The 15,316-nt window shown below is 44.1% G+C and overlaps 1 protein-coding gene across 1 annotated transcript in view; it reads left to right on the top strand.

The window, feature by feature from the left end:
• Positions 1-2,310: 2,310 nt before the first annotated feature.
• Positions 2,311-15,316, top strand: part of HDHD2 (haloacid dehalogenase-like hydrolase domain containing 2) — a 13,929-nt gene continuing 923 nt past the window's right edge. Inside the window, exons 1-5 of the mRNA XM_009700654.1 lie at positions 2,311-2,411; positions 5,018-5,226; positions 8,296-8,380; positions 14,345-14,561; positions 14,947-15,010. Of these exons, the coding sequence (XP_009698956.1) occupies positions 2,311-2,411; positions 5,018-5,226; positions 8,296-8,380; positions 14,345-14,561; positions 14,947-15,010 (676 nt within the window). The remainder of the gene's footprint in view (positions 2,412-5,017; positions 5,227-8,295; positions 8,381-14,344; positions 14,562-14,946; positions 15,011-15,316) is intronic.

The following is a 15,316-nucleotide window of genomic DNA, read 5'->3' as shown; positions in this document are numbered from 1 at the left end:
AATGACCTCAAGTTGTGCCAGGGGAGGTTGAAATTGGATATTAGGAAGAATTTCTTCCTGGAAAGGGTTGTCAAGCACTGGAACAGGCTGCCTAGGGAAGTGGTGGAGTCACCATCCCTGGAGGTATTTAAAAGAGGTGTAGGGGCGGTGCTTAGGGAGCTGGTTTTGTGGTGGACTTGGCCATGCTAGGTTTATGGTTGGACTCAATGATCTTAAAGGTCCTTTCCAACCTAAACGATTCTGTGATTCCGTGAACAGGAGCCAAGGGAGGCTGGCCCTGCATGGGTAGTGCGGGACACATCTGCTGTGGAGAGCAGCCCCTCCGTGGCCCCCAACACATCTGTACCATTAAAAGCCTTCCTGCAAGGGCACAAGACCTTTTTCTCCATAGGTTGTGAGCATCTTGTTATGTCCCTATATGGTGTGTAGGCCCCTTAGACAACCAAGGACCAGGTGGGAGTTGAAGTGGATGGTCCCTCATGTCCTGACCTCCCTGAATTATCGTATGGCTTCATCCCGTTGCTGTAACTGTAATGCCAGCATGAAGGTGAGGTTCTCCTGATGTATTGAGCTGCGGTTATGAAAACTGAGGTTTTTTAGGACTCTCTTGCTAGGCCATGAGCTTTATACTTAAAATTAGGCTATGCTGAAAACTGGGTCTGCAAATAACTTCCATACTGTCCAAATAAATACACTCTGAATAGGAGACCCAATGGAGATCTAGGGTAAAAGAAGAATTAAAAAAAAAAAATCCTATTTCTATTAAACTAGGATGTTCTATCCCTGTCCTTAGCTGTGCTGTCCATGCAGGCATGGTGCAGTTGCTCTGCAGTCATGTGTCTTTGGCTAGAGAATTTATATAGTAGCACCTTCTTCACTCCTTTTTTTTTTTTAATCGTTCTCAGCACTCAAAATTCCCTGTGCCAGAGTTGAAGTAGCTGAGGGAAGAGAGATCTTTTGTCACGAAAATAATGTGGAGTCGGGCAAATTCCATTCTGTTCAGGCACTTTGTCTGCTCCAAGTATTTTACTCAGAGAAGATGTCTTGGGAACTCAGCCCCCTCTTCCCATGGGATTGATGAAGCTCCCTTAGGAGTTCTGTTATCAGCTTTGTATCACAGACATTTAACCTTGGCCTATGTAGCAACAGACATACTATAAAATAAGCTTTTTTTTTTTTTTTTCTTATTGCAGGGAACCAGCAGCAATAATGAAAGTGGAACCTCAGAGTTTTCTGTGCATGTGTCTTGTACCTGAGTCATCAAGTTCACATGATCTTGATCATGGATAAAACTGTCTGCAAAGATAAAACTGTCCTGATAGAAAATTAAATTTATTAAGGCAGGTTCTAATCATAGTGTTGACTACTCTGCGTGTTTTTTTTTAAAGTACATACATGCTACATGTTCTGTCTGTAACCAAAACAGCTCCACATAAAATTGTGATGATGTGCTAGGGATGACAGATCAGATAGTCGATATTGTCTAAGAGATCAGATAGTCGTTATTCTCTAACAAACAGGAGAAAAGCTTTGGTATGGGACATATGCTAAGGAATAGCTCAGTGGACTTGCTTGTGGAACAAAATACAGCACTTGCGGCACACGTAAGGAGAAATGCAAGTATCTGAAGACAGCTTTTTAGCCAGATGACTTGCACGTGGCATTGCTGCTTTCCTCCCCAGTGCCTTTACCCTTTGAATACTGGCTTCTGTTTTGGGCTGAGTCTCATGTACCTGTTTGTGTGACACCAAATAGTCTAAGAGTTAGGGCACCTGAACTGTGTTGTGGGCTGGATCACCCTAGATCTTGCTTACAAAAATAAAATTAACAATATCCACTTCTGCAGAGCATTTTGAGCTTTATAGTCAGAGCACTGTGTCATCGCTTAGTAGTAGTATATTTATTTTTACTTGAACAGCGCCATTGGTGTCGGTGGGACTTGCTGAAATGTGTTTGCTGAGGCCTTGAACCAGCAATACCAGACCTAATGATCCTCTTCCCAACAGTCTTAGTTGTTTAGAGATTTTTTTGACGTGCACAAATAAAGGCACTTAAAAAACAAATAGCACCTGATTTCCATATATAGAGTCTTTGGGAAAATACCACCCCATCAATTATGTATTTTTTTTAAACATTGCCTTTTATTTCTGTGTCTAAAGGGGCCCATTTAATACTGCGAGTAATGTTCTGAGTAATACCGGGCTTTGCACAAATGAGGCGCTTAACTGAGTTCCTTATTTTTATTATCCATTGTCTGCTAACCAGTTTTTTGTTGTTTCATTTATTTGTCTTTTCCCTGGGGAAGGAAGGATGGCAGCTCGGCGTGCACTGAAAGCTGTCTTGGTGGATCTCAGCGGCACACTTCACATTGAAGACTCAGCTGTGCCAGGCGCGCAGGAAGCTCTTAAAAGGCAAGCTACCTTTTTCGATTTCCTCTGATAGGTTATGTCAGCGCTGTTTGCACAAAGATGCTTCTTTAAGTAAACGGTCCTGAAGCTTCTGCCTTTTTGTGCTGTCATGGGTAAGCAAATACGCGGCCAAATTCTGCTTTTATTTATGCCTGTATTGATATCAAGAGAAATCAGCAAAGGGCCTAGATATTGAAAAGTTGCCATGTATCACCTGAGCCCCCGCAGCTTTCCTAAGTTGCTCTCTAGGTCTTTTCTAAGACTTTTCTAGATAGAAAAGGACAATGTTCAGAGTGTTTTCGCTGATTCGTATGGGACTACAGCCTTAGCCAAAGTAGAAAGTAGTTAAGTTAACCTCAATTGCCCCATGTACACCAAAGTCACTTAAACTGATCTGTTTCTTAGTTTTGACTACAAGAACCTGGTTGTTTATCTGAGCCCTTAGGTCTGTGGTGAGCTAAAGTGGAATAACAGAATAACTTGGCCTAGTGAGCGAGGCATCCTTTGCAGAGCTCTCATTTAATTTCGTCTTTCAGCCAAGGCTTTGCTTTATTATTTTTCAAATTTCCTTCTGCTAGGTAAACAACCTCAATCATTTTTTAGTTTGAGAAACATCTGATAATACATCCCATCTTTTGTAGGAATTTCAACCCATTAATAAACAGGAAAGTTAAGTACCTCTTTCTCTCCTGATGAAAGGATGCCTAAGGAAGCCGAGGCATAGTAAAATGACTTAATGTGGCCGAGTCAGTGGCAAAATAGGATACAAAACCCCAGGGATGTTTGTACTGTGTTATGACACTGTTTTTCTGGAGAAGACGTCTTGCAATGGATGAAGAAAAACACAAAGTGATACATGCTATTATGGTGAGGGAGGGAGGACACTTTAAGATGCTGGGACAGTAAGAATTAATCAGGAGAGTGGAATAGGGTTGAATTAAGGATGAGAAGTTTTTACTGGAGTTGTATTGGCTGCTTAGATTTTTATAAAGCTAGACTGTTGCTCAGAGGAGAAGTTCACAGAGGGATTAGGAAACTGGGTTTCTTTTCACAAATAATTCTGTGGAAACAGTTATCTCCTAAAGATGTAAAATTACAAGGAATAGAAGCTGCTAAAGCGTTGGGTACTCATTCATTACCTTTTCATTCACTGGACTGTGTCTGCTTGGTGTTTCATGCTGTAGGGAGAACTTGTGCCAGGTGAGAGTCAGCGTTCTTGAAAATCCATACGTCCATGTATAAAAAAGTGGTCATATTGTCGAGAAGAACTCAGTATCTGTCCTGTCTGCTGCTCACCTCCAAAGCCCCAGGCAGTAGACTGGACAGAAGAAATGGCTTCTGTAGAATCAGAAGGCAAACTGTTTTCTAAAACCACTGATTCTCCTTTGACTTCTGCTTCTGCTTGATTACTACTGAGCCGTGCTCATGCACGCCCTGTATTGGCTTTGGCAAGAGACGGAGTTAGAGAAGGGATAAGGTGCAGAGAAAATCTGGTGCTGTTTGTCAGCTTCAACCAGCTATCACAGGTATGGAGAGCAGGTGTCATTTCATTGTGAAGAACAGCCAGGTCTTTTTGCTTCGAGGTTTGACCAAAAAATTTTCTCATGCTCTTTTCTGCTAATCCGTATCATTGTCCTTCCTAAAGAGAAGCTGAAATGACAGGCATGCAGCTTGCTTAGGGAACAAATGGGTAGATTCTGGTTTTAGGGTTACTTGTCAGTATTGAAGTCCATAGGAAAAAAAAATATATTTGATTTTATTAGCAACCAAGGGACTTTTTTACCAGTTCATAATTGTGAAGGGTCAGTGTATGTGACTAACAAGAGAAAGAAGGGGCAGGTGCAAGCAAGTCTCCAGCGTTGACCAACTTTATTCTGACGTTCTCTGTGCAGTCCTGATGCCAGTGTTTGTTTCTATAGCAACAAACAGAGAAAGTGATGGTGGGGGACTAATTAAAGGGAACGCTGTTGAAATTGTCACTTAAAATTATTTGATTGTTTGGTAGCATGTACTGTCAGCGTAGGGCAATAATGTGGTTTTATTTGATATTGGTGTTCCTCAGTAAAGGGAGAAATGGCTGCACAAGCTGACATAAAATTGTCACACAGGTAACACAGGCTCCTAGAGCATCCTGCATCTCTGAATGAGCCACAGCTGCTGTGAAATTCACCCAGCATGTGGAGTTCAATATATTAACTTAGCCACAAGGTTCTTTTGTTTATTTATTTTGGTTCAGGATGCTGTTGATCCAGAATACAGGGCTGGTTTATTTATTATCTAGTTTGAATTAAAAGGCTTTTCAGACTAGTTGTTGATCATACTATGAAGATTGAGTTTGGAATCACCATTTTTCTCCTGACTTTTCCTGATAGGAGCAAAGCAGGGGAGACTTAGTCTTGTTCTGGTAGCTGTAATTCTTGCCATCTGTTTCACATTACCTGGAAGTTCACAACCTCATGGCTCTTATGTGGCACCAGTCCTCTGGGATGTAGACAGTCTTTTCATCGGCAGCCTTTGGAGAAACAATCCTTTTTCAGTCCCAAAGAGACATAGGAGTGTGTAAACAGAAGAACGTTGTGACCAATTTGCCTTTGCTCTTCGTTTATCAGGCTGCGCAGCGCTCCGGTTACGATTCGATTTGTGACGAACACAACGAAGGAGTGCAAGAGAGACCTGCTGGAGAGGCTAACGAAACTGGGATTTGACATTGCAGAGAATGAGATCTTCACGTCTCTGACAGCAGCCAGAAATCTTCTGGAGCAAAAGCAGGTGCGGCCTCTTCTCCTGGTGGATGATAAGGCCCTGCCTGATTTCACAGGTGAGGTGGTTGGAAAACAGCATGGAGGAAGTTACTGAATAACTAAGGAAACATAGTGCTCTCTGTTTTATAGAATGACAATCATATATGTACCAGTGGCCATGACGAAGCCTGAAATGTGGAACTCTCCAGAGTCATAAAGGTCCTTTCTTCTTTTTAAATTATCATTACACAGTCTGAAGTCATAGCTTCTTTAGGAGTAGTGGAAATGGCAGCCAAAGCCTTCAAATAGTCAAGAATTTGGGTAAAACTTGGTACTTTTGATTAATTTCCAGTGTTTAAAAAAAAAAAGGTAATACTTATCACTAGATCATTGGAGATTTATTGCACCTACCAGTGCTGATTTGTTTTATGGATGTGTCATTTTGTTGGAAATCAGGTTTCCCTCAGCTATTGCACAGAAGTTTTGCTCATAAAGAGCTGAAAAGCCAGTGTGTAGGCACATGCAGAAGGCTGTTTCTCTCTTAATAGATTATTATTGTGAGAAACATTCACCTATGTAGTTTTTAAGAGAGGACAAAGTCTGTGAAGCAAAGGTTTATTTCAGCACTGGGTGCACGGGAGATCACCCCCGTGATCCTCCTGCATGCACACTGGTTAGTCCAACTTCCACAAATTTATTTAGGACAGTCGTTCATATTCATGTCATTTCCCGGAAGTCTTATACATATTTAAATGATTTCCCCGAAGTTATTTACATCTATACCCTCCCACTTGCATCTGCGCACTGTTGTCCAGGGGTCGTCTTTGGGGGTCGTGGTGTGAAGTCTCAAAAGTCTTCCTCTCAATTGAACTTCTTATTCCGGTGCTTGTGCTCCGTTGTTTCAGCAGCATTGCAAACCCAAGTGGGCAGTTAATCCTCTCTTCCAGATAAGGACGGGAATGTGCCATCCAGGAAGAGGCTAATCATGGCTAAGATAAGGGCTGTCTCCGTCCCCATACTTATCTTAACCCTGTATCTGAATGTATAATGCCCTGTCTCCATCCCCATTCTTGGGTACCTGGAGACTTACATTCTTTCCAACTGCCTATGACTTAAGCAAAACTACAATATTATTTATCACAATTATTAAATGTAAAATGTCCAGGTAGTTAGTGTTACTTATCTTGTATTGAACATCTAGGTTTCATTTCATGTACTTTGATACCTTAACTGGTGACAGAGGGTTCATCGCCCTGGCTTCTATAGACTGCCATCTCTAAAGACCTGGTTAAAACTTGCTTTACTTTCAGATGTTCCCATTTCCCTCCCTCAACCCTAAGGGGAATAGAAGATGATTTATTCTAACTTGGACACGTCTGGCAGGTGCCTGAAGCTAGGACAGTTAGTTTGTGACTTAACCACATCCTTGTTTCAAGAGTAGTAAAGATACCCATGTTTTTAACATACTCAGAGTTGAAAACTGTATATTGTCTATTCAATCTTTCATTTAAAATCGAGGCAGCAAAAATGTGGATGGCTTGCCACTGCTCCCTGCCTCTTGCCTTAGGAACTGAAATCCTTATGGCTGCGTCATTTAAGTAGGTTCTAATCTTGCTAGGAGCTAGACATTTCATGGTAAGTTTTAGTGCCATAGTCTAGTCAGTAATCTTCAGAGAGATAAGTGTTCAGGAGAGAAGTCTCTGTGGGCTCTGAGAGCAATGAAACCTGATAATCTGTTCTACCTAACGTCGTAACCAGAGAAATACACCCCCGGCAATATTCTGTAGTTGTTTTCTCGGGAAGGCTTTCTTGGGTCAGAAACAGCAGAGACAGCAGCTATTTCACTGAAGGTGTTTAAATCAGTTTAATCTCCATGTATTTGGTGTCTTTCTGTCAGCTTTACAGTAGCTGATGCTGATTTTGTAAAAGATGGCAAAGACGGAGATATCAGCAGAGTACATTGGTGGCGTTATCTGCATTGCTTGGGTCTGGAATGGATTGTTTGGTTTCTTTTTGCGGCCTGCAGTTTGGCTCACATTCTCTCAGTGCTGCTCTTGAAACATTTAAGTACAATGGAGAACGCTTTAAATTCCCGTTAATCGCTGCTATTGAACTATTCTTTGCTAATCTGTCTATAAAGTTGGGCACAGATGGATGAACGTAATCCGTTCTTGGTGAAAGGACCCAGATGCTTTTGGGTAGCGTCACAAATCCATATGGCGCCTCTGAGCGTACATTTTGCTGTTTGAGCTAGCTGAAGGACATGTAGCAGGAGACATCAGCCAGCAGGCTGTGATGACACTGAAGACCCAGGAGCTCTAGTTGTCCCAGTAAAGGTGTAGAGGATGTGCTGTGTGAAGGCGGAACAAAAACCCCAGCAAGTGTAGGATGCAGCTGATAACTTAACCTCTCATAAATAAAACTCTCTGGTACTCCTCTTTCTCCTGTAGATGCTACTCTGCTTCCATTGCTGGTTCTGTTCAGAACTGTTCAGAACCAGCATTGCCACGTAAAAACAATCATACTCTCTGGAGCAGTGCAGGACAAAGGAGGTGCAAGCTGTTCTTGAGGGGATTAATCTACATTTAAAAAAAAAAAATCTTCCAGAAGAGCCAAAACTAATCTAGTGTAACAACTTCTAGGTCACCATCTTTGCTGTCATAACCAGACTGATATATAGAACAACAATCAGAGTTTATACCCTAAGTGGAGTTTTCTGTGACTAGAGGGAATGGAAAGACTGGATGGAATTCACTAGTCTTCCTGCCTTGCTGTCTTACAAAGCAGATAAATACAGGTGGAAAGAGATTCTCAGATAATAAGAAGTCATTCCGTTAAAAAAGTGATTTGTGCAGTCTGCTGGATTTCAGTAGAGGCAGTGAGACAATCACTGCTGAACAGTGGCTGTTAAGACTATCCAGCTGCAGAGTTGTGTTTATCATGAAGGATGGCAGAGTCTGGATAGATCAGCACCTTTTCCGCAGATGTTTTCTTCATTTCTGAAAGACATAAAACTAATCTATGTGATGTGTCTGTGTCAGAAAATGCTCATTTTTGCTATAAAGTGATTAATTGCACTTGTTGACTGTGTACTGCTAAGTATGAATAAAACTGTATTCGCTCAGAGTCATGTTTTGGTTTTCCAGGGATAGCCACTGATGACCCCAATGCAGTGGTGGTAGGACTGGCTCCTGAACATTTTCACTATGAGATGATGACCAGAGCGTTTCGGTAAGTCAGCCCCTTCTCGAGGGTTTTTGAATGGTGGCTGTCATCTGCTGGGCTCTGTACCTCTAGATGTGTGAGGAAATCCTTCTTGTATGGGAAGAAGAGGGTGGTAGCAATAGCACCGTTATGTGGCGTGATTATGGTGTCTTCCTCTGTGTTTGAGAGAGCACCACTAACCTTGGTGGATTTGGGGCCTTAATTATGAATTTCAGGCAGTCCGGCCCTGGTTTTCGTAGCTTTCAGAATTACAGACTGGTTGGGGCTGGAAGGGACCTCTGGAGATCACCCAGTCCAACCCCCCTGCCAAAGCAGGGTCACCTACAGCAGTTGCACAGGATCGCGTCCAGGTGGGTTTTGAATATCTCCAGAGAAGGAGACTCCACAACCTCTCTGGGCAGCCTGTGCCAGTGCTCGGCCACCCTCAAGGTACAGAAGTTCTTCCTCATCTTCAGATGGAACTGCCTGAGTTTCAGTTTGTGCCCGTTGCCCCTTAACCTGTCGCTGGGCACCACTGAAAAGTCTGGCCCCATCCTCTTGACACCCACCCTTAAGGTATTGATAAGCATTGATGAGATCCCCTCTCAGTCTTCTCTTCCCCAGGCTGAACAGACCCCGTTCCCTCAGCCTGTCCTCATCAGGGAGATGCTCCAGTCCCCTCATCACCTTCGTTGCCCTCCACTGGACTCTCTCCAGTAGTTCCTTGTCTGTTTTGAACTGGGGAGCCCAGAACTGGACCCAGCACTCCAGATGTGGCCTCACCAGGGCAGAGTAGAGGGGGAGGAGAACCTCCCTTGACCTGCTGGCCACACTCGTCCTCATGCACCCCAAAATAAACTGTCTGTAAATAAACTATAGAAGTACAGTCACAGTTGTCATTGAGGTGAAAAAGTTAGGAATGCTTCAAGAGGAAATACACAAAACCAAGGATCTTGGGAAGTATTTGGGAGATGACTTCTTTGTTCAAACCCCAGCCTTTGGAGCCCAAATATTACAGGGAAGGAAATCCAGTATTTAGGGCAGATTATTCCTTCTCTACCTAATACAGGATATCTAGCAGTATCTTCTGAAGCATCTTGCGTTCAGGAGTGGCCAGAACAATATGCTGGGCTAGATGATCTACGGATCAGATCTGCTCGGTCTTATTTCTAAAGCTCTTTGTTTTGTCTGTAGATTAAGGGGTGAATCAGATAAAATTTATCTGTGACCGTCCATGAGCCAGGCTGCAATAGTATGTGCAGAGGTCCATAGCCATACATCCTCTCTAATTCTAGCTCAGCACAGCACTCATGATTTTAATTTGAAAAAAACAAGACTTGAACATGAACCTGTTGCTGAGTTTAGCCCCGGTGCTGTGCTTTTTGTCTGTTGTGAAACGCACCAAGAAGGGTCATCTGAACATTCCCCTTACCCTGCACCTGTTAAAGAAATCTCTTTGCCCTAGGTTTCCCGCAGCAGAGTCTCAGACATCCGATCTTAGAAGAATAATTAATTAATTTGGATGGTACAGCAGAATGACAGCTCGAGCTGGGTGCCTCCGGAGAGGGACCCCGAAACAAAGAAAACCTGGGTTTTTAAACCCTTACAATCTATGCAGCCCCTCTCCATGTGCCCTTCACGCGCCTTTTGGTCAGTCTCTTCACGCACTCTCCACGTGCCTCTTGGTCTAACGGTAATTCGTGGTCTGGGGGCTCAGCTGTTTCTCTTTGGTTCTCCACCTCTGAACTCCTGATGGGCCGTTTGTTGTCCTTATCTTGATGGTTTGCAGCTTTGGCTGACAGAGCTTCCTCCTTACCTTCTTCCAGTCCCCCCTATAGCCAAGCAACCAGGTCAGGATGAGTTTATGATATGTGACCTTGAATTCCTTCTCCTGCTGACTAATGCTAAGTGAAATTATTCAGACAAAAGAATACATTTAAAAGAATAGAGTAGAATTAAAAAGTTAGGTTGATGAAACTTACTCTGTAACACACCCCAACAGAGCCTGCTGTGCCCCCATTTTATTTTACTAGGAGCTCTCTGAACCCGCTGTCCTTCAGCAGCAGTTTAGGCCGAGCTGATCAGCCTGGCTTTGTAAGGAAGGAGGAGCACCCACCTGCACAGCCAACCCCAGCTGCGGGAGTGCTAACCCCTGCTAGCAGCTGGTAACCAACTTTAGTGCTATCTCAGTGCTAAAGAAGACATCTTGTAGCAACCTGGATAACTCCCTGCTGTGCTACAATACATGCAATGGGTCTTTTCCACTCTTTGCTTGCGGGATGATGGCTACCACACGATTTTTACACCTTGAAATTTGAAAGAAACCTGATCTCAAGCACCTAAATCTGTCTTTATAACCACGACATCCGAAGAGGGAGCATCAGTTACTGCTCACCGGTATCCTGTGGAGGCTCTCTGGAGTAGGAAGCCAATGCTGTCCTTATCTGCATGCCAGTTCTATGTCATAAGAACATATATTGACCCAAACTGACTCTCTGTTTGCCTCATTAGCGCATTTTGCCAATGGCATTGATTTTAGAGTTTTACAGTGCAGTCGTGAGCGGACTCTAATTTCACAACTGCAGGAACTTAACCCATCGTGTATTCCAGTGCTTACATCATTTTATTTATTGATATTTCTGTCATGAATATATTAGCTGTTGAATAATAGTCATTAGCTGCCTCGAGCTACACACCAGGATGCTTAAAACAAGAAACCAGTCATCCCGTTCAGAGTCCCTGAGGGCCCCAGGCTTTCCCAGGCCAGCGTACGCAGGAAAACCTGCAGAGCTGGCCCTGTGGAGGTGAGTGAGGTTGTCCCAGGCTGGATTTGGGCTTTTTGCGTTAAACACAGTATCGAACGCTAGCTCTGGTGATGGATGGAAGGTGCTGAAGGCCAAACTGAGTCCCCTGCAACAGGCGCAGCATGGCCTTGCTGCCCAAGAGAGACGTATTCAGGGGGTAGCGTGGAATGCGTGCTGCCTGAGCATCCTATATCCAGAGCTGTCTGCGTGGTGCGGCTCAGTATTGAGCAAGGTTGAGTCCTTCAGCTCACCTTGCCTTATGCAGATGCGTTCCCAGCCACTCGGATGACTTGTCTGCCTGGAGGAAGATTTCATCCTCTGTTGTTCTGTCCTGCGTTTGCTAGGTGTTTTCCTGGTCCTGTGTTTCAGCTGGGCAGAGGCCCTAGGATGGGCTCTGTCTGATCTATAACATCTCCCTGACTTGCTTTTTTCTGCCCCCAGTCCTCTGTTGAGGATGAACTGTTCTGCTCGTGTCAGTTTTGTTTGGTCTAATTGAAATACCGACTACTGGCCACGTTCTCTTCTTCTCAAGCCTTATGCTGTGTCCGTAGTCCTTGTCCTTTACTGCTTGGATAATTAAGTCACTTGGGCGATTTGCATTGCTCATAGCAAAACTTTAAGGAGAATCTGATTAGATGCAGATATCTACAGTGCCGATGCCTGTATCTGAGCTGGTGACTTGGGCTCCTGAGGGAGAGAGGAGGTACTTGTAAGGCATCATTCATTTTTCCCCTTAGTAATGCTTAAAATAGGACAGTTGAACTGTGCCCTAGAAGTGCTTTTTCATCTCCACTGACTGTGAAGAGCCCAGACTGACTAATTACCTGGTAGGCAACTACTCGGTTGATAGCCAACATAAGGGTAGGTAAATCAAACCCAATATGAGTCCCAAAACGAGATGCACAGAGTAAGGCCATTCTCTAGGCACCGTTTGAAATGACTGAGACTAAATTTCTCTTTTTGTATGTGTGGGATTTTGATGCCACGTTTAAAAGAATTCTCTCAGGTGAGATCTTTCCTGCAAACTGCTGAATGTAAGCGGTTGTGGTGCTGCTGTCAAATTAAATTTTTCTGTATCCTAGAGGCATCCTCTCATCGTGAACAACGTATCTGGCTGCTTGCAGATTACACATGCTAGCTCTCTTCTTGAGGTTGCTTTGGAATGCATTGATTCAATAGAATTGTTTTGTGATAATTAAGTGAAATGAAATATTATCATTTACATACTGCTCAAGGTACCCGGGCTGCCCGGCAAGCATGAGGGAAGGAGCCGACGTTCTCCAAGGAGCCGACGTTCTCCAAGGAGCATACAAGTCACCTAAGCCAGCCTCTTTGAGCAGAGCCACAGCAGAGCTCCAGAAAGGCAGTGAAGGGACAAAGCAAGATTTTGTTTGTTTTCTTAAAGTTTTTTTCTGTTTTTTTCCTAAATCAGGCAGGGTTAGGGGGAAAATAAATCCTCCTTTCTGCCCTGAAGGTAACGGCCAACGTTTCTCCTCTATTCCTCAGCTTTGCTAGTTGCATTCCTACCTGTTGTGGTAAAGACTGGAGTTGCCTGCAGTATCTGAAGAAGGTACTGTAAAATCAACCGGGAAGTGTTTGGCAGTCATCACCTCGATTTCTATAGACACTGTCTGGAGGGCTTTTGTTGCACTGAGGCTGGGAAGGGAGAGAACCGCAATAACGTTGCCATGCTTAGTAGTACCGGGAGGATTCCTCAAGCATGGCAGCTACGCAGGCTTCCCTTTGCAGCAGGACAGGTAGCTGCTGTGTCTGCTGTAAGGAAATACTACTGGGCAGGTAACAGAAATGGAAGAATCAAAGAATAGGTCCAGATTCTGTGAAAGCGAGCCTTCTTAAACTCCCGTTGATTCCTTTGCTGTCATGGGTCCGCTGTTCAGGCATTGTGTACTCTAATGAGATGCGCTTCCTGCCACAAGGATTTACAAGGCAAGCGTTAGACAAGAGCCCTCAAGCAGACATGAAGTGAACTGACAGGGGTGACAGGGTAGGGAGGCTAAGGAGGCACTGATGGAGATCGGTGGAGTAACAGCAGTTTCTTAATTACTTCCTCCCTTACATTTTTCCACCCCCCCTCCAGACAATCCTGTATTCTGTGCAGGTTTTTAACGGGTAGGTCAGCTGGCAGGCAGAGGTGCTGTCTGTGGAACCCCAAGGAGGGCACACGCTGGGGTGTCGGGGGAGAAATGGGCTTGTGGAAGGTGAGAGGATCTCAGCTGTTGGCAGGGAGCAGTTCCCGCTCTGTCAGACCACTGCTGCACTCGCTTCCCGATGGCTCCCAGGTGCTGTGCCCAGCCAAGAGCCTCCTGTAATGATGCCGTACTGTACATGCCACACTGTTATGACTCTTATTCTGTGACCTTGTTATCGTACTCGGAAGCGTTAGGAATCTGGTGACTTGTTGCTTTGAATTACCATCCGCTTGGAATTTTTGGTTTCCAATAGCAAGGAGCTTAAATCCAGCATTGTTAACTGTGGAATTTGATGGGACATGAATGCACCTAATATCTTTGTGCTTTTTTTTAAATGCAACTCCTTATTGTAATTCCTCCAACTTTAAAATACAGAGTTAAGGTAAAATGATTTATCCTGTACCTGGGAATCACCTAAACACCCATCTCTGCTGGAAACATGGAGCTGTTTGGTTGTTACAGGTCACACCAACAGCCCCAAGAGCTGCTGGGCTGCAGTTTTCCCGGCAGCAGCAGCCTGAAAGTACTGCTGTCGTCTCAGTCTAGGCAAGGAGATGAAGGCCGTGGCCATCAAACTGCTGCCTCCAGCCCACTACCTGTGGTTAATATATTTTAAAATATTTGCCTGGGGAAATCAGATGGGTTCTAATGTTAGGACGTTTGCCTTAGTGAAAAGTGAGGCTGCTTAGAGTAATGGACCTAATTGCATGAGAGTTATAGACAGGATTTAAAAATAGTCACCTGTTAAAATCCTCAAGATAATAAATTCTTTATTTGGGGGGTTTATTAGCTGTTTCTGGGGAAAAGAAAGGAAGGATCTTAATTTAACTCTCCAAATGAATGCTAGCTTGCATTATAATTTGGGGCTTCATGAAAGTCAGTGGGAGTTTTGTCATCAACTTAAGCGAAAGCCAGTCGAGGCCTTTAGCGTTTCTTTTAATATAATTTTTGTACCTTCTTCTTCATTCATTCTCTAGGTTGATTTTGGATGGGGCTCCTCTTATAGCTATACATAAAGCCAGATATTTCAAGAAAAAAGATGGCTTGGCTCTGGGACCTGGACCTTTCGTAGCTGGGCTGGAATATGCGACGGACACCAAAGCGACAGTGGTGGGGAAACCAGAGAAAACCTTCTTCCTAGAAGCTTTGCGAGGGACTGACTGTGCCCCAGAGGAGGCCGTCATGATTGGTGATGTACGTGGAGACCAAATACCTTATCACCTGCCTGTTAACGTCGTGCTCCTATCTGCTGCGTGTAGTGCCTCCCAAATGCCATGAACTGATCTTTCTAAAAGCACTGGGATTAAACAAGGGGTGAAAACTGAACCATCAAAACTTGCAGGATTTAAAGTGTAGTCCACAGGGGTAGTTCTCTTACTTCAGTCGCTATTTGATCAGGCAAAAAGCACGTAGTAAATCATTCCTATGACGGTTTGTCTAATAGGTAGCTAAGATTTGACTCTGTGTAGCTGCTTTTAAGTGGCTCGTTAGTGATGTGCAAAGCAGACAATGTGATGAAAAACTTGTTAACAAATAATGTCTGTGACTGCTAACCGGCTGATCTCCTATTCTGTCCCAGGACTGCAGAGATGATGTCGGCGGTGCCCAGAACGCGGGCATGCGTGGGATTTTGGTAAGGACTGGTAAGTACTCGATGGATCGGTCATTTCAGGAGACAGCGTAAGGATGCTCTGAGCCCTGGTGCTTTGTAGATGCCCACCATTCCTGTGTTTTTTTCCACCGAGGGGCTGCTAGGAGACTCCCAGTCCATCACTCTCTTCATTTTGGGGTGAATGCAGCAGATACATTTCCTCAGCTGCAGTGTGGCAGCCTGTTAAGCAGTAGATTGTGATTAAGTCAGGAGAGGCCATTATATTTAATCTTTCAACAACAGGGCTAGAGCACAGACCCCAAACTGATAGCAAGATGATGTAAAGTAATAGATGGGG

Source organism: Cariama cristata, unplaced genomic scaffold (assembly GCF_000690535.1).
Source record: "Cariama cristata isolate BGI_N322 unplaced genomic scaffold, ASM69053v1 scaffold2065, whole genome shotgun sequence".
Taxonomy (NCBI): domain Eukaryota; kingdom Metazoa; phylum Chordata; class Aves; order Cariamiformes; family Cariamidae; genus Cariama; species Cariama cristata.
The sequence above is the reverse complement of the archived record's forward strand: the minus strand, read 5'-3'. Positions and strand labels throughout refer to the sequence as shown.